Source organism: Camarhynchus parvulus, chromosome 4A (assembly GCF_901933205.1).
Source record: "Camarhynchus parvulus chromosome 4A, STF_HiC, whole genome shotgun sequence".
Lineage (NCBI taxonomy): Eukaryota > Metazoa > Chordata > Aves > Passeriformes > Thraupidae > Camarhynchus > Camarhynchus parvulus.
Genome location: NC_044600.1, coordinates 6,465,033 through 6,488,453, shown reverse-complemented (window position 1 = coordinate 6,488,453; position 23,421 = coordinate 6,465,033). Strand labels below are relative to the sequence as shown.

General features: G+C 42.8%; 1 protein-coding gene across 2 annotated transcripts in view; it reads right to left on the bottom strand.

Annotated features, from left to right (window-relative positions):
* MAP7D3 (MAP7 domain containing 3) overlaps positions 1–12,211 on the bottom strand; it is a 43,109-nt gene extending 30,898 nt beyond the window's left edge. For both annotated transcript variants that reach the window (XM_030967452.1, XM_030967453.1), the window contains exon 1: positions 12,086–12,211. In XM_030967452.1, the coding sequence (XP_030823312.1) occupies positions 12,086–12,164 (79 nt within the window). In that variant the 5' untranslated portion in view covers positions 12,165–12,211. The remainder of the gene's footprint in view (positions 1–12,085) is intronic.
* Positions 12,212–23,421: the final 11,210 nt, after the last annotated feature.

The window sequence follows — 23,421 nt, the reverse complement described above, 5'->3', positions numbered from 1 at the left end:
CCCTGCACAGCTCCACAGAAGTGTCCCCACACACTGCCACCCTGTTTCACCTTGCCTGACAGGCACTGGCAGCTCAGCTGGCTTCCATGGAAAACCCAGCTTCAGGGGAAGAAGGGAACACACCCACACATGAGAAAGTTGAGGCCAGTTTTACACAGAAAAGGCAAATCCACAAAAGGGACACCTAATGTGCTGTGATCTCACCCAGAACGTGAAGGACCCATAGTACAAATTGCTGTTTTATTTTAAGAATGGAGACTACAACTTTGCCAATGATCTGACTTCCCTTTAATAAGAGGAGTGCAAAATGCAAAAGAGGAAGGAAGAGTCTCCCTCTTCTCCATGCATTGCCATGACAACTAGTTGTGTCATGGTAATAACCCTCCCTAAGGCTGTGCCCAAGAACAATCACCTCAAAGTGTTTAATCCCATGTGATTTCAGTGATAAATGCTGATTACAATACTTATTCAGCAACTCTAAATTGTCACCCGCAGCTGTTGCCATGTCTTGAATTAATTTCTCTCTGCAGCAGCAAACAAAAGTCTTCCTCAACCCAATCCTATACATCTCTGAGGCTCTTTTCACACAAGTCACAGACCAGATATACTACAACACGATGAGACTACCAACTGGCAAAAAAATACCTCAAACAAGGCTCACTGTTTTTTCACTCTCTAGATCAGACCAAGTCAGACAAAATTCTGATTTTTGTACACTGTTGCATGTCACATGGATGGGAATCCAGCCCAAAAAAACACCAAGTGGAGAACAACAGAATTATCTATTCTAACACAAATAGAAGTGAAAACAGCCAGAGGAAAAGCATCCCACCGCAGGTGCTCTGAGAGCAGAAATGTACAACCAGGGCATTCAGATCCAATGACACCTTGTACATCACAAAGGCTGAAGGAACATAAGCTTCTTGAAATACCACTTAGATTTCAGACAAATCCAGAAATCCAGGTACATCTTTCCTCAAGGGAGGAGACAGAGGTGCCCAGGAAGCCTGAGCTAACTCAGGCAAGAAATTATCCCAACAGAACAAAGTCACTCTGCACCTAAACCAGCTTCAGTTAAGACCAACACTGCAATTTTGCCTCAACTCTCAAAGATGAAATAGCCAAAATTTCCATAACAAAGTTATAGTAAGAAGCAACCTGCAATTAAACAGGTACAATATTAATTTTATTTTATTAGCAGAAGTATTTTACTATTAGAAATCTCACTGAACAAAGAAAGCAGCCATAATGGATATGGGGGATTATGTATTTATTTACTCAATCAAAAATAAATGTACAGTTGGAATAATGTTCATGATTAGAAGGCACTGATTTAAAAATGTGTTACATCTGCAAAACAATTAGTCAGCTTATTTTAATTAATTCAGGTTGCAAAAGATTATTTGAGATTCTGTAAGACAGGAAAGTGGGTTACAAAAACAGTTCAGCTTGCAGAGGACACAGAGGTGAAAAAACTCTACAAATACCCAGCCAGAGGACTCTGCACATCAAGGTTTTTTGTATGTCAGATAAAATATTTTATGTTCACTCCTTCAATGCTTCATTATTTGCATAGAAACAATGTGCCTCCACATTTGAAAGTAGCAGATTTAAGGCACAAGGTGTGCACCTTCATGTCACATGGATGTGATCCATTTAACCAAGAGAAAGCCAGAATCAAATGTGAACTGAGGATCTGAACAGAATATTAATAAAAGGTGAACAGACATCACATTAGATACATTCCTGAGATACGTGAGCTCAATTTCACCAAGTTCCTAGTCAACAGACAGGTTTTATGGCCCTTGACAATTTCATGGTAAATTTACAATACAAAACTGTGACTTTCAAAGTCCACATTTTACTACAGTAAAAGAAAATGCATTGCATGTTGTTGCACTATGCAATCTTTAAGAAATACCTATCTTATTTTGCTTTGATATGATAAAATAAACCTTAATAATTAATATATTTAAATGGTTTTTGGCACAGATATGTATGATTTCTCTGCCTAGTTTTCCATAATGAATGTAGCAGTCTGCTATGGAGTGAAGCGTCATGGAAAAGAATTTTCCACAAAATATATTTCTGTAAAATACAGAGCCTAATACCTCTGTAATGAATCAGGATACCCAGAACAGGAAACCAGTTAACAACCATTTCACTAGAATCTGTGTCACATGTTGCATTAATGGGGGGGGTGCCTTCATGGACATATTCAGCAAACTCCCTGGAGAGGAAAAATTCTCTTAGAGTCAAATCATATCTCATTTCTATTCCGAGTTTGCCCTCCCACAGTAGTCTTTCACAACAATATTTTGTGATCAGCATAATTTGTGTGTTTATTTTACAGTAGTTTACCTTTAAGTGCTCCAGGTAAAATTAATCAAAATATAAGCCATGCATGAGGCTAATAATAATATCTGCATTCATGCATAATAAAATAGAGCTATTTGAACCATGAAAAGATTAGGTAATTTGGGAAGTAGTTTTCCTTCTGTGCCCTCATCACCATTTAGCACTCCAGATCTGGCCAAGCAAATCAGAGATAAACCAAACCCACAGCAGCACCAGGAGGTGACATTCTAGATAAATCCAACGCTCCCACTTCCAGCTCACGATCCCCTGACAGTGCAGGTGCTGAGGTGCCTCCCTCACACTGAGCATGACAGTACTTCCCTTCCCTGATCAGGTTTCCAATATGCCCTGAAGAGACCGGCGCTAAAAATAAACCTTGATTTCTATTTCAACCCCGGCACACGGCTAATACCCTTGGCCCCTGCCAAGACTGGCAAAGAACCCACTGCTGTTCTTAGTAAACCTCATTAGGGACTGAAGCAGCTCCATCCCTTCACCCAGTGAGCTCCAGGCCTTCCATCCCATCCCCTGCCAGACACTGCCCCACTCTCCCTTCCCTTCCCTTCCCTTCCCTTCCCTTCCCTTCCCTTCCCTTCCCTTCCCTTCCCTTCCCTTCCCTTCCCTTCCCTTCCCTTCCCTTCCCTTCCCTTCCCTTCCCTTCCCTTCCCTTCCCTTCCCTTCCCTTCCCTTCCCTTCCCTTCCCTTCCCTTCCCTTCCCTTCCCTTCCCTTCCCTTCCCTTCCCTTCCCTTCCCTCGTGGAACTACAGAGGAGAGCAGAATGTGCTGACTTTCACAGCAATCCTTCTGCTTCTTATGATTTAATGACTTGTTATGCAAAGCAAACGAAAAAATCCCAGACTAAAGCTTCTGAAATGGGGGGTGTTAGGAGGGCTCCTGAATGTTAAGCATTGTTATGATTCTAAGTGCGTCCACAAAAGTTTAAAGCAGGTAACAAGAAGCCAATAAGCAACCCATGAATCAAAAATGAACCTTCCAGCAAAACATCTCTGATTTTATAGCAAACTGTGCCAAATCTGCAAACCTCCGTTCTTGTCTTGCTCCACTACAGGGAGCTACTGTTTGCCAGCAAGTGTTCAGATGCTTTAGAAGTTTTGTACATACTTTCAGGAAAGATGAGGCAAGTCAGCATTCAAGTTCGAGATTTCCATGCACTGCCTTTTAAGCTGATTTCCAATCATTAATTAGCATAGGTTAAGACAAACAGATGCAAGATATGTTTGAAGCTTTAAGAAAAACTAGGTATTGGTTTTTACACCACTACTCCTTGTTCAGACGACACCAGAGGAAGGATGCACCTTCACACAAACAAGTGAACAACACAGAAAGTTTCTAATGATGAAGAGAAAGCCCTCTCTGTGTGCATTCCTCTTTTCCCCGTTTTCCCCTTTTCTGTCTCTCCCCGTTGATCCTCACATCCCATCTTTGGGCTGCAAGGACTGACAGGCTCCACAAACAAACACGTGAGCTTCCCTGTAGGCACCTTCTGACGGACCAGCTGGGAGGCAGATGGTTCTCCTGTTTTGTCTGGGCAGTCACCAGATGGGAAGCACAGAGATCTCCAGAAAGCAGTGCACACACTCAGCTTCAGCAGGCTACAAGAGCCTCCTGTTGTCTTATCCCTATCCCAGACTCCATTTGCAAACTTCGTCCTATAGTTATTCCCTACATGGGATACCTATTTTATTACCTTTATCTGCTTTCCTCCCTTTAATACCATTTCCTCAGGTAGTTCTGTACAACATTCTGGTTTTGCTCCCAAAGCTCAAGGAAGTTCAAGGTGATTTCTTCAGTTCATCATAAGTTTTGATCCCACTGGAAAACCCAACACAAGCATTCCTTTGCAGTATATGAATTAGCAGCTCCACGAGTAAGTATTTGAGACATACTTGCAAGAACCTAAGTTTTTACTCAGCTTTAAGCATCCACATTTGGATTAAGACCTAGATTTTTTTTTAAATCACATAATTAACAAAATTACTTATTCTTATAAGGAAACCTGCAAAGATACAGCTGAGCAATCTCAAAGATGTATGATACTCATACTGTGTACTCAGCCTAGGGCTGAAAGGCACCAGGAAGGTTGCTAGTTAATTTTTGCATTGATCTCTGCACACTTTGTCCTAGGGGAAGCACATAATCTAAACCAAACTTGACTGTAATATAAGCACAGACCAAGGCATTGAAATTTGTCCTTAACAGAATTAGCAGCCATCTCCACAAACTTTCTACAGTCAGAGATGTTACACCACTGCTCAACAGGCACACCATCCTCACTACCTTCTACTGAAAACACACCTGTGGAGTCTCACTGGTCCCACTGTCACTTGTTCTCTTATTTTAACCTCACACTGCTCAGCCATGAGTTATGCTTCTTCCTACTTAATGGAAAAAGCAAGAAGCACATGCTCAGAAAGGACAAAGACATGTCACCAACTCTTGCAGAAGCCATCATAAGGTTAGTAAGAAGCACTGTCTGTGCTGTGCACACAGGGCTCACAAGATAAATCTATCTCCTTCTCTGGAAAAGATACCTGTCTTCCACAATTTGGGGTTCTTTATTAGTGGGGTGTATTATTATTCATCTCTTGAAAGAAATTAAGTGGAATGACAGCAGAAACTCCACTCTCACAAAGACCCTTGTGAACCGTCTCAAGTTTAGCTGAAATATTTACCTGTTTCTGCATACTGGAAATTCCAAAGTATCCTAATACACAGGACTAAAATGAAAGCAGTTTACACAATGAATATGCCCTTAGATAATTTCAAGTGGATTCATTGTGAAATTTACTAGTTATGTGACATCAATGTTTATAGATAGCGGTATACAGATTTAACACTCTCAACTGAACAGAACTAGATACAGGTTTAACAGCTACAGAAGGACCCAAAAGGTAAAATGGAAGATTATCAATAACCAGTCTGCTGTACAAATAATTGTCTCTATTTAATAGCACTGCCCAGTGCCTCAGGAGCACGTATCTTGTTCCTCTATGCAGGACAGGCTCCACAGATGCCAGAGCAGTCCTACTTTAACCTCCTCAGCACAGCTCAGTTCCCACTGGAATTCTAGCTCAAGCATTGGCAAAAGCTACAGACAGAAATCAGCTCTCTGCTTTACTCCTCCAACTCCAGGGGCTGCCTAACACTGACTCCTCTTCACACTCCTGCAAGCCATGGCCAAAGTAACTTCAAGACAAGCCCTTGCTCTCTTCTCTTATTTCACATCTGTTTTTTTCATTGTATTGTTTCTTCCCCTGCCGTGCACTATCTGTAGCACTGGCAATAACTAACTTCTCTCCATGACTTCCCTCTTTCCTGAACAGTCTGGGGTTTTTTTGCTTGCTAGAGGCACGGCCTTGAAAACGCTTCTGTGCTCTTGTTTGCAGGCTGTGCCTATTGTTTAATTCACCCAGGCCAAACAATGCCAGCCCAGACCACAGCCTAGCACTGCGAGTCACAACGGACTCAGACAAACCCTGGGAAAACTCCATTTTGAGCTTTCTTTTGGTGCAAGGATAGCAGTTCCTTTCCAAGACAGCAGTGAAAACTACTGCTTTTGCTTTTTACACTTGAAGAATTTCTCATGGAAAATTTCGAGCTCATTCAAACACTGTCTGTGTATTTCAGAAGGAGAGACTGGTGCTGGCATTTACCCCCACAGGCCAGTCTCAAATCAAATCACTCAATACAGCAAGTGCTGCAGGACACTGACAGGTCCACAGTGTGTTTAATGCAGCAAATCCTCTGTCAAAAGCAGAAAAGGGGAATGCAAAATGTAAAAGGAAATAAACTGGAAATTTTCTTAAAGCTGTACAGTTCTCCCAGCTAATTAAAAAATGAAGGCTCTGGGACACTCCAATACGTGCAGTGTAAGACCCCAGCAAAGTAACCATGAATCAGTTCCTGCCCCAAAGAGCTTGAAGGATAAGTGAAAAGTGGCAAATGGGTGTAAAAAAAGCAAGCAGGAAAAAAGAGCTAGAGACAAATAAAGAGACCACATTTATTTCTAAATTCATTACCCAGAGGCAGAAAGTCTTTTAAAGACATTTGAATGTGAGTAAGGTGACATTCACTGATCTGGTCTAGAGATGAGTGTCCTTGGTTTTAATGTCCAGAACACAACACACAATAATATTGATCAACTCTGTGCTCCAAAAATGTTCCTCTAAGAAGTTCTCTTGGCAAAACTAAACAGAGGATAAGGTTTGAAATTAATAAATTCATAAATTCTATTAAATTATGTTTTTTAAGCACAAAGATCCCTACAATATTCCCATATTCTTGTAGCCAAGCCCTCTTGGGCTTGGGAGAGGAATTCTAACACTTGGAAGCTTTGAAACACTTGCCCAGAGAACAAGGCACTACAATATCTATTCTCTCTCCCAAGATTCAGGTCAGTGCATTTAAACAACAGAGAGTGTCTGTAAATTAAGAGTCAGTTAAGTACTCATAAAGGAGTATTTTAGAAGTTCCCTGTGAATTATGAACGGAAAAAAACACTATGAGAAAAGACAGAGGTATTCTGAGCATGGCCAGTGGTAACTGCTTTCTTCAAAGGCAACATCAGCTGGGGATCCTTCACCTAGAAAGCAGAACTTCCAAATTGACTGGAATATAAAAATAATTTAGATGAAAACAAATGCCAAGCAACTATGTCAGCCTTCCTTAAAAGCAAAGGCTGGTGTCCCTTTATGCAGAGGCATTACACAGCACAGTGGAGGTTTCTGACTCTTTCAAACATAAACAATTCTGAGCAACACTTTTTTCTTCCACAAACCCCACAATCCAAAAAACTCGAACCACCAACATCTACAAAAGTTTTGATTATTGGACAGGCATATACAAACACACTGAAAGCATATAATCAATTAAGATTAACCTGGTTGTAAGCTGCATAATTGGAAGCTAAACGGCACTAATTTATTTGTGGCAGACAAGAAATTTGCAGTCCCAGTTGGATTTTAAAGTACCACAAGTAATCTGATAAGTCATATTCACAGAAGTCATTAAAATTGCATGCTCAGAATTTTATTTGTCAGGGTGTTCTTTCACAAGAGGACTGCAAGCATCTCCAATTATTTAATCAAATTTAAAGACAATCAGCAGCTTTTGATACCCCTATTATCAGGAATAACCTAGATTATTTTTTGCATTTATCTTACAGTAACCCATAGTAACCCTTCTTTACTCTTTTATCACCTTTAAGAACTGAAAATTAATAACAGCATATCAGTACTCCCCTATTTTCTTTTTGAAAAGCACAACTGTATGAAGAAATAGCAGTCCTTAATTCCAGTCATATTTTAAGACTACGCACAGTTAGGGAGAGTGTAAGCCACAGCATCTCTGGGCTCTCACCACTGGAGTTATGACCCTTGCAAGTCATTATTTGCTAAATAGTTTCATCTGAATTGAAGCATGGAAGCCAAATTTATATTCTGCAATTTCAACACATGAAGAAATATGTAGAGAACGGAACACTCAACACAAGAAACTGAAAAAAATATGCTGTATATTCACATGGTTTGGGTGGTTTTTTTGTTTGTTTGGCTTTTTCTCCTTAGAGCAAGGAGCATATCTCTTCTGAATATATTTGGCGAAATCTCAAGAATTTAAAGTTTTAAATTCTAATAAAACCTTTTATAAACTACTTACAACTGGAAGTTACCTTCAGAATGCTAAGCACCTCAATACATAGCATTCATCTTTCTGAATCAGCATGAAATTATCCCTACCCTATATGATTGTATTTCCCTGAACAAAAAGAAAATGAAATTAGAGCTCATAGCCATCACAATTACATTAAGTTCTCAGCCTGATTTGGGAATGTTCTCTCACCACTGAGATCTACATGAAATCCAATTTCTGTGCAGTTCTTTGCACTTATTGCCTTGGCACTCTGCAAGGCAGTCTTACTACTTTCATGCAGGGAAAAAAGACGAAGCACAAAAAACCCTTAGAACTTTCTACAGAGTCCTGAGGATTTTGATGAATCAAGAAATTGAAGCCAGCCCCAGTGGTCATGAGCTGGATGCCCCAGTGATGAGCTGCCTTTGCTCTGCAGATGGGACCTGTACCAGCCACTCATTCAAACATCACCAAGTAAGACAAAAATTGAATGCTCAAGATGCTTTTCATGCAGCACTCCCACACTGTGAGAAGCCTGGCAAAGAAATGCTTTCCTTGTCTTGCTGCTTCCCAGGCAAGACCTAAAGCCTACCTCTGCTGACAGCCACACTGCAAATCCCAAAGGCTTTAAAGGATCCAAACTCATAAGTAAATTCTTTCTGTCTTCCAGCAAGCAGCTCCGACACACAGATCAACTCATCAATTGTCTGACTGACAGATGCTTCTGGATCCCAAATAATTTCCTCTGACCATCTTCTGTTGTGGGACCAAGACTGTACCCAAGAGTTCTCTAGTACTCCTACAGGTGTTGGTGTAAACTTGTGTTCTTATGTTTTATAACTGTTATCTAGAGACCACATAAATCTGTGCATGTCCCTGACTACTTGCCTGAGCAATGAAGTTGTACTATTAGTTATCCATCCATTCTCTTTTCATGCCAATTCTGTGTACATGCACTTGATAAAGCTGTTGCTAAGAACTGTGGTCTGGGCAAAATGGGCAAAGCCAGACAGTGCCACTTACACGGGGAGAAAAAAACTGATTACATGGAATGAAATTGTTGTTTTATTAGAAAACTTCCAACAAGGTCATGGAATTTATGCCTGCAGCTACATTAGTTGAAAAAGGCACTTTATTTTTTTCCCCAAACCTGAGATAGGTTTCCCAAAAGATGATGCAGGTCCTGGAAAGGAAAATATGTATGAGCAGCATTTAAATATACTGTTTTGAACAACCTTTGCAACAGCAATTCAATACATGAGTGGATATCCTGGCAACAGCACAGGAATACCAAGCTCTAGTAAAAAAATCCAAACATTCTCTACCACCTATACTATGAAAGAGAGTTTTCAGTATTCCAGTGAAAATGAAGACAATAAATGTAGGCTACAGCAGCATAAATTACAGGTATTTTCCCTCTGATTACCCACACTACTCAAGGAAAACCTCACTTACTGGATAAACCACAAGTACCCGACTATTCTCCTCTTCTCACATCTTAACAAGCTCAGCAGTACTTATGGCATTAGAATAGGATCAAAAATTCCTCCTCATCCCTGAGGGATGACAGCAGCAAGCATGGATAACAAAAATGGGGTAAGCAACTGCCATCTATGCACTGCTGGTTCAGTGTACAACTACAATTCATTTCTAATGTTAAGTGATGTTCAGAAACCTTAACTGCCTTCTAGTTGTACCTTAACTGCCTTCTAGTTGTGGTAGCAGATTCTGCTTTTTGTCATCCACATAAAGGAAATAAGATCGGACAAGTGTGTCAGGGCAGAAAATTATTACAAAGGAACTGCAGAACTGGCACTGCAGGCATGAGTTGGCCTGCAGAATCTTAATTACAGTTGATACTCTCTCAAAGAAGGAGAAACACCTTTTCCTTACCTCAACACTAGACTGAATTTAAGAGAATATTTTTCTTGCTAAACATACAAAATTGGAAGTTAGTTACAAGTGGCACCGTGGGATTCTACATGTGCAAGGCTTAAAAATTAACAAGCACCATCAAGAGAGCTGGTCATAGAGAGCAGAAGTGAACAGAACAAGAGCCCAGAAGTGTCCTTTAATAAGGACCAACTAAGGTACCTATGCAGAAGGTGACTATACAAACAGTAAGTAAATACACCTCTTAGCCAGGCTGCCAGAAAGAGCAGTGGTTTCTCAGCAAGATTCTCTTTATTTATTGTCTTTAAAGGTGAGATTCCCAGACACAAGTTCACTGACAAACTTCTAAAGGCACACAATACTGTATTTATTTGCACGGATGTTTGTTCTCCAGATTGATGAAGACACCAAAGTACACAACTGCCCCCAGAGCAGCAGAAACTGGCTCCAAGCATTCTTGTTTGCAGGTATTTTGGAAGTGAGGAGTCCCCCCACGCAGCCAAGTGAACTCAGACAAGTAGGAAGTTCTATCCCTCCCCAAACACGCCCAAGGGGAGCGTGGGACTGAACCTCGAGGTTCCTTTGGGTGTCTTTTTTTTTTACATCTTCTCCAAACAGCTGCGATATCAGACTTGGCTGCTGCTCACAACTTCTCCAAAGAGCAGCAAATACTGTGGCAAATTATCCTGCAAATTCCACCGTCAACCGCTGGATTGCAAGGATGATTTCTAAACATCATTTGCTCTCTCCAGGGAGTGCTACTGACTAGAAGTCGGGAGCAGAGCTGCAGCAGCCTGAGAGCTCACAGACAGCATTGATTCACTGCACATTAGCATTGAGTTTATCTTTGAGCACATAACTGCTACAAATGCATTCTATGTACACTGAAGTTCAGATTCTGGTTCAGTGACTTCTACCCCCTCAGGGAAAAAAATTCAAGGTCTAGCCTTTCCAGGATCTAGGGAGGGGGGTTGTTTTTTTCAACATGATGTGCATATTACAACATGTGCATATCTGAAGGGAGATGGAGCTGCCTGGCCCATGGAGCATTTCCTCTGTGATTTTGGGACTAAATCTAGGTCATGACAGCTGTAACCAAATATGGGTGCCCATCCTAAGAAAAACTTAGCAGCCACCATGTAAGTGCATCCCATATGCAAAATAAAATTCAGCAGTTCTAGCAGGAAGAATAAGGTTCAAACAGACACAGCCTTTGCAGGTGAGAAGTGCTATCTTTTGGCAGATCTTTATCCTTCTGGAGCACTAAACTGTCTTAATTTTGAAACAGAAACTAAAAGTAATTAAATAGTATTTCCAACACCCAACACACTGAAGAAGAATGCCAGATGAGAGTTGTGCATTCAGGACCCTTTGCCAGCACTCCTCTTTATGTAATTACACAGATACACTGAAAACAATCATGCAAGAGGCTCTCAAGAGTAGTTGCTGCACCTAGTCCTAGTTAGTTAGCTTAGATCAAACCACAAGTCTCTTTACTTATTGTTTTTTGTGACTGGAATAAGTAAATGTTTATCTTTTCTAATGCTCACCCACAAAGCTTTTGCATGGAGATGTACCAAGAAATGTTGCTGCAAACACATATCGTGCATGCACAATACTCGCGGCAGAGTATATTATTAAGGACCTTAAGAATAAATAGGCACGTAAGCACAGCCAAAGACAAAACCAAAGCAGAGCTTCTTCAGCCCTCTTTAACACCAGTTAGAAAAAAAAAAAAGGTGAAAAGTAAAATCGGGAATTATTCAATCTTTGATTAGAAATCAATGCCAGGGGCTGTCTCTGCCTTCTGCACTCGGGACCGAACACATCGCTGGGGCAAACCCTCCGAAAGCAAGAGCCAGCAGACACCGCCAAGTTGGAGAACCGGTGAAAAACGGGCGGCTCGTGTAACGCAGCCTCCCCGCACCGCCTGCGCTGAGCCCACGAGCTGCGGGAGGTCCCGAGGCAGCAATCACCGCCCGGAGCTGCGGGAAGCACGGACCGGGCAGGCAGCGGGCCCGGGCCCGGGCAGCCCCGGCGGCCTCCGCTCGCGGTGCCCCTTCCCCGCCCCGGGACGGGGCCGGACGTCCAGCGGGGCGGCCGGGGGGCGGCCGGCGCCAGCCGCGCCCTTGGGCCGCCGGACCCCTCCACATCCCCCGTGCTACCCCTCCCTGCCCGCTCTCACCCATCTGCTCCCGCAGCCCCTTCAAGGAGGAGGAGGAGGAGGAAGCGCAGGACGGGGGCGCCGCACCGCCCTCCGCCATCTTCAGCGCCGGGCCGCGGGAGTGCCGGGCGGGCCGCGGGGCGCGGGGCGCAGTGCGCAGGCTCCGCCCGCTCCCGCCCTGCCGGCCCCGGGAGCGCTCCCGCGTCCATCCGGCGCGGCCGCGGCGAGCGCCGGGCGCTGCCTCGGGCTGCGCTTCCACAGGGACGGGACTGCTGGAGCGGGTCCGGCCGGGGGCAGGGAGCCTCCTGCAAGGACTGGGGAACTGGGAGAGACCAAAAGTGGGGAACTGGGACGCACTGGGAGTCTGATGGGCAGCGGCTGAGGGAGCCGGGGACTCCAGGAGGCTCAGGGGGAGCTCATCACCCCTGACGGGAGCGTGTAGTGACCTGGGGCCGCTCTCGTTTGCCGGGTCTGCACGGAGAGGAAACGGCCTCAAACGGCGACAGCAGAGATTCAGATTAGAAAAAAGAAATCCACTGTTCAGGTGGTCAGGTGTTGGAATGGGCTGCACAAGGAGGAGATGGAGTCACAATCCCTGGAGGTGTTTAAGAGCTGTCTGGATCTGGCGCTGAGCGATGTGGTTTAGGATCATGGAATTGTCAAGGCTGCAAGAGACCTTCATGATCATAAAGTCCACTCAGAGCTGGCCCTGCAACCACTAAACCACATCACCCAGTGCCAGATCCAGAAACCTCTTAAATATGCCTTTGGTTTAATGGTTTAGGGGTTGAATATCGTGAATATTCCATGAACATCTGCCAAAGGGGCCAATAAAATTGGCCGCCCCACGGGAGCCATGGTGGTCCCTGGTGGCCAGTGCTGAGGGGAGCCTGGCAGGGCACAGCACAGCTCCCCAGATACCCCACAGGGCAGGGGCAGTTTGTGTCCCCACAACAACTGCAAATGTCATCCCAACACTGCAAGGAGCTTGGAACTGGATGGTCTTTAAGGTCCCTTCCAACCTAAACTAATGTGTTATTAACCATGATGAGTTGCCTTCCATTAGCTCTCAGGGAGAGATGCTGCTCTAGTTGGGTATCCATAAATTTGGGAATAATCTCGTTTTGCGTCTGGGTTTGCACTCTGAGAAGAGTGAAGGTAAAGCAGCATCCATGGCCATTCCAAAGGGCAGGCTCTTTGGGCCTTGTGCAGGAAACTCCCTTTGCAATCATGAACAGAAAGTTTGCCTTCCAGTGGGCCAAAAAATTAACCCATAATAGTGATGAATGCAGAAAAAGTAGCAGTAAGATCAGGTAGTATTTAAAGAGAATGAAAAAGGAACCTTTTAAATATTCCAAATAGAGTTCCATTTTAGCTTGAATATTCAGACCACAGACTCCACAGACTTGCCCTGTTCTTTGTTTCATTTTTTTATGTTGGCTATATGTGTGTGCACAGAATCCTTTGTCTGTTGTTTCAGTGTTAATAGAATGTCAATTATTACTAGTAGTATTTAAAACTAAAGGGCAACTAAAGGGGAAAAACCCTCTACACATTCAATGCCAAATTTCCTAGGTTTATATTTATAATATATGGTAATAACACCTTGCCACTTAGCAATCTCCATATCCTTTTTACACATGCTGAAATCAAATTTCACCATTCCACTGAGAGACATTCAGATGTTATCCTCATTTTACAGATGAGAAGACTGAGTCATTGAAATCAAAGTCTGTGGTTATGTCATGGACAAAGCAGCACAGCAAAAAAGCCCAGCCCAGGTTTCTTGATTCCTTGTTCTGTATCCATGTATTTTTCCATATTCCTTTAATCAGCAGTTATCAGAAAATATCACGAAAATGGTTTGTATTCGATCTCAACAGCAAAAAGTACAATAGGTGTGGTATGAAAAAACGGTCAAACTACCCAAGAGAATGTAATTTTTATGTTTTGCAAGCCCCAAAAGCAATGTGTAGTTATGGGGCTGTACTTTCCATATCTGTAATAATAAAGTGTTCATTAACGTTTTGAGGTGCCTCTGAATTTTTATTAGGTTACAGTTATTTTCCTTAACTTTCCCATTTAACACACTGTGCAATAAAAGGGGTCAGAGTCTATTTATACATTTTTGTTCCTCTGAGAAATGGCATGGGAGCAATCACACTGAAGGGGACGCTTGCAAACAGAATGGGCAACTGAAATTCACTTTCAAATGAGATGGCATTTTCTTTTCTTTCCATTTCAACCAACACATACATGAGTGGTCTCACTGCTTGCAATTTGACTCGCCTTATATTCTGCATGTGCAAAGCTTCAGAGTAGAAGGTATGAATTACAGGAAAGGAAATAAACCAAGTGTTGCACACTCAGGATGTTTGTGGTGGTGCAGTGGAGGCTGTAAAGTTAAAATAAAAAGGCCAAGCACATATAAATTCATGAGAGATAAAAGGACTCTTGAGGTAGAAATGGGGCATTGTCCCTCCCTGCTCTCCATGTATCTACAAACTGCTTGACAAGCATATCTTTTATCTTTAAGCACACAGGAACTGAGCCGAGAAAATCTGCCCCAATGTGGAAAATGAGTTATCTTTTTCTTTGATGTGCAGTTTAAGAATGTTTGAGCTAATGTTGCAGCAATTGTAAATGTAACATTTGTTATAATAATGTTATTTCCTTTTAGACCTTGTTTCTCAGATTTTCAGTTCAGTCATGCAATTACTGCTTTTGCATTTTTGGTGGAACTTCATTAAAATTTTGACCTCACATGGCTTCAGCAGGACTTGGAATTGCCTTTCAATTTTGCAGCATTTGATGATTTGATTGTAGCAGCTGATTTATCCTAATCCTTGAAAGACTGTCCTTTTTTTCATGTCCCTGTGGAAAAATGAATAATTTTACAGTCACTTCTTCTGTCCTTTTAGTTTTCATGTGATAGATTCTGACAAATCTTCAAAGCTGTTTCAGGCCGAATCACTGATGGGTGCATATTGGCATTGTGAGTTCAGAATCAATAGAGCCCTGGCACTGCATGCAATGTGAGACTCCAGGGGTTATACTATCCATTTCAGTTTAAGGAATACTGAAAGTTGTTAGAAAATTGTGGACTGAAATTAGCCAGGTAGAAGCTTGCACATGTGATGACCCAACTGCAAAAAGAAATGCTCAGAAAATACCTAAGCCACTGATAGATCTGGGGAGGGTGCCAGACAAAGAAGCACCCACTTATTAATTTATTCCTTACCCTGTTTCCCAAAGTATCCATTGTTAAACAGTATTAGATGTTGTGCTTGTCTGGACTCAATCTGAAATCTGATATAATGGTTCAAAAAAACAGCCCCCAGATTTTATTTTCTTTGAGACTGCAGATCCCAATTACTTTGGTCATTGAAATATCTAACAGTAAAATGTTTGTGTGTATTCAACTTTATTTGTGTCAGTCTTTCTGAGTAAGAGCTGAAACAAGAAACCAGGGAAATTAAATTAATCTTTATATTTATATCTATGTGTAGGATTTTGAAAAATTATGAACAAGTATTTCAAAATGTTTTAAGTCCAAAAGTGTAAGGCCTGTATTGTGACAGATTGTAGTGGGTTTCCTGTGGTGAATGTAACTGTCGTGGCTGATGGAAAGAAAATTGATGGCATGAAAATTACTGTAGCTGCCCAATATTTTTTTCAAATGGGCTTTAACTGCCCATTCTTGTTTATTGCTCTCCTGCTGGAACAAATACCTGCAAACCTTGGTGTTACTAAGACATCTGTATGCTTAGGACCTCATTTCTCAGCTCTGGCTGAAGTTCACTTGTATTTATCTGGGTCAATAATTCCTTAGATGCGAAGTTATTAGACAGTATTGCCTAATAGAAGAGATACAGAATTCAGCTGTTAGTTTGTCCTTGTCCCAGTATGTTTGTTACCTGGATGATAGAAGTGGAAGCATTTCTTTATCATTTGTATGCACTGCTGATATGGTAGAGTACAAGCATAGAATTCAGAATGCCCCTGAAAGTTACAGTCCAGGAGAAGATGAGGTTAAATAGGGACTGATGCAAGAGAAAACATTTAGACAAGAACAATTCACTGTGGAAAGGCATGACAGAGGACAGCTTGCTAATAGCAGATAGAGCAGAAAATAATCTGGGTGTCACAAGCTGAGCATGAGTCAACAGTGGCCTGGTGTTGTGAAAAGGGAAGTGCCCCAGAGCAGGGACAGAGGCCTGGGACACACAGCCCCCCTCTGCTCATCAGCAGTACTGGGGAGCAGCAGGACCACTCTGGGGGCGCTGCCCAAGGAGATGCAAGCCAGCTGGGGAACATCTAGAGCAAGTCAGAGGAAATAACGAGAGGATGAATGAAGAAAGTTAAAGAATTGGATTATTTTTTTTCAGTCCAATGAAGAAGTAAATGAAGGGTGATAATCTGCTTTCTTTGAAAGAGAGATAGTAAAAGATGATTGATGTGATTTTAATCAGGAAGATTATTTGATTTCAAGGAAAATATTATCAGGTAGGGGTGGGGAAATAATCATGGGATGGATTGCTGGGGAATAGTAAAGCTCCAGCATGGGGGGTCTGTGTCTGGGTGAGTGTCAGCCCAGAAAGACAGGTCTGATCAGAGGGACCCCATGACCTCTTGAGCTCTGTCTCAGCTCTGTGTTTCTGTGATTCTGGCACTCCTACTTGTGCCTTTTGGGACTATTGGCCAGAACAAGTATTATTCACTGCAAGGGTTGCAGAACTGCCTTCTAAAATTAGACAGTGTTCAGTTAGTGTTCTAAGCAGTAACAAAAGATAAATGAGTTCAAGGGAAGACGTGGTGGTCATGCGGCTGCTTGGTTGGCTGGCAGAAAGAGCTTGATGCTTCACTGCCTGACACCAATTCTGTTTCTAAGATCATCCTTTCTGTATAATAGTTTAGTAAGGGCAGGAGACCAATTTACACATAAAGGAATTGAGAAAGAACAAGCACATGTAACATATGGAAACAGATCCTCTCCTTTCCTATGTGCCATCCTGTGCCTGCCCACCAGTTCTCACTTCACAGAATTATACCTATGAGTTGTCTTAGAAAACATATCCCCATACAAACTTAAGTGCTTGCAGGGGTCCAAATAGGGATAAGTAAGTCTGTTCTCACCATCTATCATCTTTTCAGTGTTTATGTACCTACTTATTTATTTTGTGGCTTTCCATCAAGCATAAGCTCTCTCTGAGGTTGGCAGTTGCTATATTGTGTATGGGTGTGTCTGGGAGGTTGAGCACACTGAAGACAGTAAAAAAATAACAGTAGGTTATAAAAGTTAAGCTCTTAGGCCACTTCTTGTGACAGTGGCTGCCTAACAGTGTGTGTCAAAGCTGCATCTGTTCAGCCAAACTGAGATGCTCTGTGCTCAAGTTCTCACTGCATGTGACATCACTGGCTATTTACTTGTGTTGCCACATGGTCTGGGAGCCTGCAAGAATAATGCATAAACACAGACCACAGTAGGCTGCTCCCTACCCCAAAGAGCCCAAACCTTGTCCTGAATTTCCTAAGGAGCTGTAGAGCAGCTGGATCATTTTAAAAATAATTTCCATACAGTTTCCCTCCTGCCCTGCTCTGATTTGGAGCAGTACATTCCCCAAAGGAAAGACTAAGGGGAATCAGCTCAGTCAATTTTCTTAAGGTACAAATCCCATCACACTGAGTCATTGTACAAATTCAGCACTGGCTGTGCAGATTCCAGCATCTCCCTTTGCCTACAGCACAGTGTGGTAATTATTACTGAATCATTTGAAATTATCCAGAATTTCAATGTGATTACCGTCAATGGCACTAGGTAATATGATTTCAACAAGCTAAACACTGATATGATAATCCTTATCACTTCTAATGCCAAACAATTTAATCTTATCACCATGTGCTGATGAGATAATCTATTTCAGTAGGGTTTTTTATGAATATTTTATTATTCCAAGTAGTGTTGAGGCAAATCACTGATGTGAGTTACAGGATTTTGTTAGCAGTGCTGTGCATCTGACTGAAAGGACATTTTTTGAAGACTCTTAAAAGACTTCTCAAATCTATGTAATGATCTAAAAATCTGACAGATTGATCCCTGCCTAGAAGTGAGCACTTATGGGAACTATGAATATACAGAATAATTTTTCAGTTGTTTGAGCATGAAAATATTTCTAAGTAACTTAGCACTGCTTAGATGTTTTTCTTTGTAACAGTTTGAAGGTCGCTGCTTTTGAAAGATCAGTTGTCCAGGAAGTCTCCTTGGACAAAAAGAAGAAAAGCCAGTCATGCAAATTTTATTCTGTGCAGGGCTCCTTGGCAGAGAACAGGAGAGTCCCTGGTAACTGCCTCACTGCCTTTGGAAAAAGCAAGAATAAAGAGCAGGTTGTAGGGATGATGGGGAAGATTCTTAGTGCAAGGACAGAAACTTGGTCTGAAGTATTTGCTTCCCTAAGGTGATGTAAGATATTTGCTTGGGGTTTGAAGAGTGGCTCTCCCTGCAGTAAGAACGAGATTTGTCAGGAATAGTTCCGATTTCCCAGACTGTGTGCAGACTTTTTGCTTCAGACTGCCACCTGCTCTCCCTACACTTCTGGGCAGGCCTGGATTTAACAGCCCTGTTACATTGTCTGGATTCCCTGCAGAGGTTTGGTGCAGGCAGTGTGCTGCCTTTGGCCAGCCATTCCCATTCTGAAGGAGAGGGAACTCAAGCCAAGGAGAACCCTGAAATGATGGTTACACTGTCCCACTCACAAAGGAAGAGAGAACAAAGAAATGGCTTTTCAGCAGCAGCAGCAATCCACCAAAAAATCTACTATTGATTTTATGAATGCACGTGATATCTGGAGCTAATTTAATCCAAATTTTAACTTTCTGCAGTATTTTGGCATTTACCTACCTGAAAATCCCTCCTTTATCCCAATGCCTTCTAGCTGCTGTTCCAAACATCTTGTAAGGGGAGTGGGCACTAACAAGTTGTGGTTTAGGATGATTTCCTCCAGTTTCTTTCCTGTCTCCCCAAGGTCAAAGATGCTCTTGGTGTGGGATGGATGCTGTTGGGGCTGCACCATAAAGGTCCATTTGTGAGTTTGGCACAGGAAGGTGCTGGCTGCATTCACCCTGCTGAGAAGCTGTGGTTCCATTTCTCCACTTCTTTCTGGGAGTAACAACCTGTTAATTCTGCTGCTGAATTTGCCTCTCCTCCCTTCAATTACCAAATTCAATATGGAGTAAAGTCTATGGGTCCTATTCAGCAGCATCAAGAAAAAATTTCGCCTCTTGGGTTACTTAATCCATTTTAGAAGACCAGTTTCATACTGAAACAACCTTTAGGCAAACAGCAACATTTCTTTCTGTAAGAAAATGTATTTTAGAGAAGAGCTTTAGCAGTGTGGTTGCTACTGAACTCTACGGTGTTCCTTCCTGTTTTGGCGTGGAGTTTGCTGCCTTGGCAATTCCCACTGGCTCCTTACATGGCTTGGAAAGACCCTGGTCTCACAGGCTGCTTCACCATAGACCCTACCTTGTCCTCCCATGAAACGGGCCCTCTGCTCCTGCCCAGCTGAATGAACTGCAGTGGGATTCTGCAGGGACAGGGGGAGGCCCCTGCCACGCTTTGGGACTGTAGCACTGTGAAGCTCCTGTATTCCAGCACAGGAAGAGGGCAAGGAGATAAATGACTCCAGTGTTTGTTTGTTTGTTTTGCCTAAAGAAGGTTCTTTGTAAGCGTATTCCACATGAGGATTCTTCTAGCCACGTAAATAGATCCCTTGTGTCTAAATTAAATTGTGTGAATTTAGGTCTCTGTATATTGTTCCTTGTGCAATGGCTTAGAAATACTTTGGAGGCATTATCTGGGAGCTTTTATGGCTTCTCTCACATATTTCCTCTGCCTTCCTGCTCCTACACATCCATGCACACCCAGTGAGAGATGAAGGGTCAGATTCTGATCAGACTTCTGCTCATTTTACACACACAAAACTCTCTTTTTTCACTTTTTTATTTTCTGAATTTCACCCACAAACCACTTTTGGACACACTAAGCAGTTCCTTGTAAACACTAGCCCAACAAGAGCTGTGCTGCTGAGGACCTCAGACTCCAGGAGGAGAGATAACTGGCCAGATTTGGAGCTGAGAGCCTTAAACATGAGCACCAGCCCATCTGTGGCCAGTTTCCCTGCCTGGTGGGGTTGTTTTGTGAATTTATTACTACAGAATCACAGCAGTGCCATTAATTCTTGACACTGTGGATTGCATTGCAGGAACAGCCCTAATAAATTGCTTGCATCTGCAACAAGCAGGTTTTCCATTTGGGTTGCTCTTCCTAAAAAGCTCTGAGTGGTGGCATGGAGCAAGAAGAGAAAGACCAGATGTTTCTCCTTGAGCATTTTCTGATTGTGTCTTCCTCAAAAGTTAATAATTCCATGGCTCCTTAGGCTTCATATTTTTATTTAATGTCAGGGTTGTGAAGTCTTCAAGAGTAAAATCTAAGAAAGCATTTTCTATCTTTCCTAGCAGAACACATTTCAAAATGTGGCTGTGAACTGCAAAAGAATTGGGCTTTACACCAGAGAAAAAGGATATGTTCTGCAATTAAAAAAAAAAAGAAAATTAACTAATCAAATTTACTATTATAAAATTATCAGGTTTTAATGGGCAGGTAATGTAGCAAGAGGTCCCTGCATGGACTGTGTGAAGGTGATCGATATGATGCTGTCTGTCTGTGTGAATCCTTTCTGTGGTATCTGGAGTTTTGGAAGTCAGAGACACAAATCATGCAGATGCTAACAGTCTGGCAGTGGCACTCTGCCTGCAGAGCCAATTGTTACCCAGCCCCTCCAGAGCAATCAGGGAGCTCTGCAATTAGGCCCCCGGTGTAGCTGACAGTAATGAGCACTGGCTCTGTTCCTGGAGCACTGTGAGTGTAAAATAATAGGTAAGTTCCTCATGATGAGTAAATTGATGCTCTGGGCAGCAACATGAAGGATTGTAGCCCCCCCATGAAATCCATTCTGTCCAGTCTGGTGCCTTCTAGATCTACATTTATTACATCTTTGGCAAGGACACAGATTTCTTCCTTCTAGAAATTTAAGGGCCAAACTAGCAAGACATTTAAATATTTCTGAAATAAATGAGATGTAGCATAGCATGTAGGAATCCTTTAGATACATTTTGTGGCAATGCTAGGTGATAATTTATAGTGTGTCCTGAAGAACCCTCCAGAGGGTAATTCCCTTCCATAGCCCTGCACAGTGAACCAGGCACAGCAGCCACCTGAAAACCCAGCAAAGCAGCTTCAGTCAAGCACTAAGCACATGCTCTGTGAGCTTTCCAAGGCAACCCCTTCAGTCTTGGTACTGTCCAACCCACATTCAGCTAACAGAAACCTCTGGGTCTCTTGTTTTCTGGGAGTTAATGGCTTTCAGCATGACTGCTAATTAGCAGGTCACAGCATTGCTAATAGAGTTTCCACTGGTTTCTTTGCCACGACTTTGGCTTTCACGTGTGAAGGTTTCTGTCTCAAGTCAGCAGTGGTGAGCCCTGGGTGGTTTGAAATGCTGTGGTGAGTGGCCTGGTATAAATGGCTGTGAGCACTGTGTGATGATACCCACATGTGCATAAACTGGGCTGAAAGAGTGTTGCTGAGGTTGAATGGTTTGTTCAGTGAAGAAAAATGGAGAGAAGTTTGAAGAGCCCTAGAGATTCTCCTTTGCCTAACTATGGTGATGCAGCACCTGCTTTGGTATCCAAGATTCCCACCTCAAGGTGTTTTACCCTGGATGAAAGCTGGTGGCTGTCACAGGAGCCCTTTGAAGCTTGTTCTGCTACAGGAAATGAAAAAGAAAGGAGCAGCCAGCGCCTTGGCAGGGCTGAGCATGAGGTGCTGGCTTTCCACCAGCAATACTGGTTCTTCTTCTTAGTATGACAACAACCTGCTCAGCCTAGCAGGGCTGGAGCCTTTTCCTTTCTCAGGCAATTCCTGGGGGCAGGATTTTCAGCCAACCTGCACCCCAGTGCTCAAGGGGGTATCGAGGCTGTGTAACTTGTGTGAAAAGAAGTTGTGACAAGTCCTGTCATGGCAGCACTTCAGCTGCACAAATTTGGCTGCTGAGTGGGTGGGGGAGTGGATGGAGGTGGGGGGTTTCCACCTGAAGTTTCATTTAAATACTGACATTTGCCAGTTATTACTGTACTGTGGCATCTGAGCAAACTTGAATATTTTGCCTTTCCACACCTGAAAAAATAACTACTGTAGTTCAGACCTCAGGGTAGTAAGTGTTGGCTGCTACTTATTTTTCAGTGGTAGTTCCTTATCTGCTTAAAAGTGCTGCCATGAACCTCAATTAGTCAGTGCTTACACAGTGCTTTGAAATGATAAGACACTAGCTACCTTTTAAGTATTATAATGTTTCTACAACATATTCTAACAAGTACATGCTTCAGTACACAGCTGCACACTCAGTGGTAGGCCAGAAACGCCTCCTAAGGGAAATCATCCAGCAGGTTCTGTCCCCATTGCACAAGGAAATCTTAATCAGTTTCAAATTTATAGTGTGTGTACCTTCAGAGCATGGAAAAGCAGACTACAAATAGCTGCCAAAAAACCCAATACTTGGTGTAATGCAAAACTTCTGCACAATCTGATCACAGTGTAGAGCAGGGCTGGAGGCAGATGGAGCAGGTATAGCACCACTGATTTCCAGTTATTTCCTCCAATATCCAGCCCAGGAGCTCCTGGTTGCTAAGAGTGCACTGTGCACACTACAGATGTTCTTTTATTTTGATACGTTGGAGACAAGGATGAATCTGACTTCCTCATTTTGCTCTTCAGCCAGTGCTGCCAGTGGTGAATTAATTGCCTTGCTAAATTAATAAGTCATAATGTTTTTGGGCTGGGGCCAGGGAGCTGTCAGTGTGTGCTCTGCACGTGAGCATGGCAGATAGGTTATCCTGGGGATAGAGTGACAGCTCCCAGGGCTGCAGTGAAATCAAATCTGGATGGGACAGGGGGAAGCCAGCCAGGCTGTCTCTGGGAAGGGGCACCCAAAAAGGTAACTGGCTCAAAAACTCAAAGCACCCAGCCTGGTTGTATGTGGCAGCTTCCATTTGGCAAATCAGAGAGTTGTGAGTGTGGCACTGAAGTTTTACAGTGATGGAAAGTGGTTAGGAATATGGATATTTAGTTTCTGTGCTTTGTCCACTTTAGTCTTGGCTCTTTCCCTGGCTCACCAGGTCAGCGTGGGGTGTGGATTAGCCAGAGCTGTCACAGAACAGGGCTCTCTGGCATGGTCCTTGCACGTGGCTTTGCAGAGCTCACAGCGCAAAGGCTGCCCTGGCCATGCAGCACCAGCCTTTTG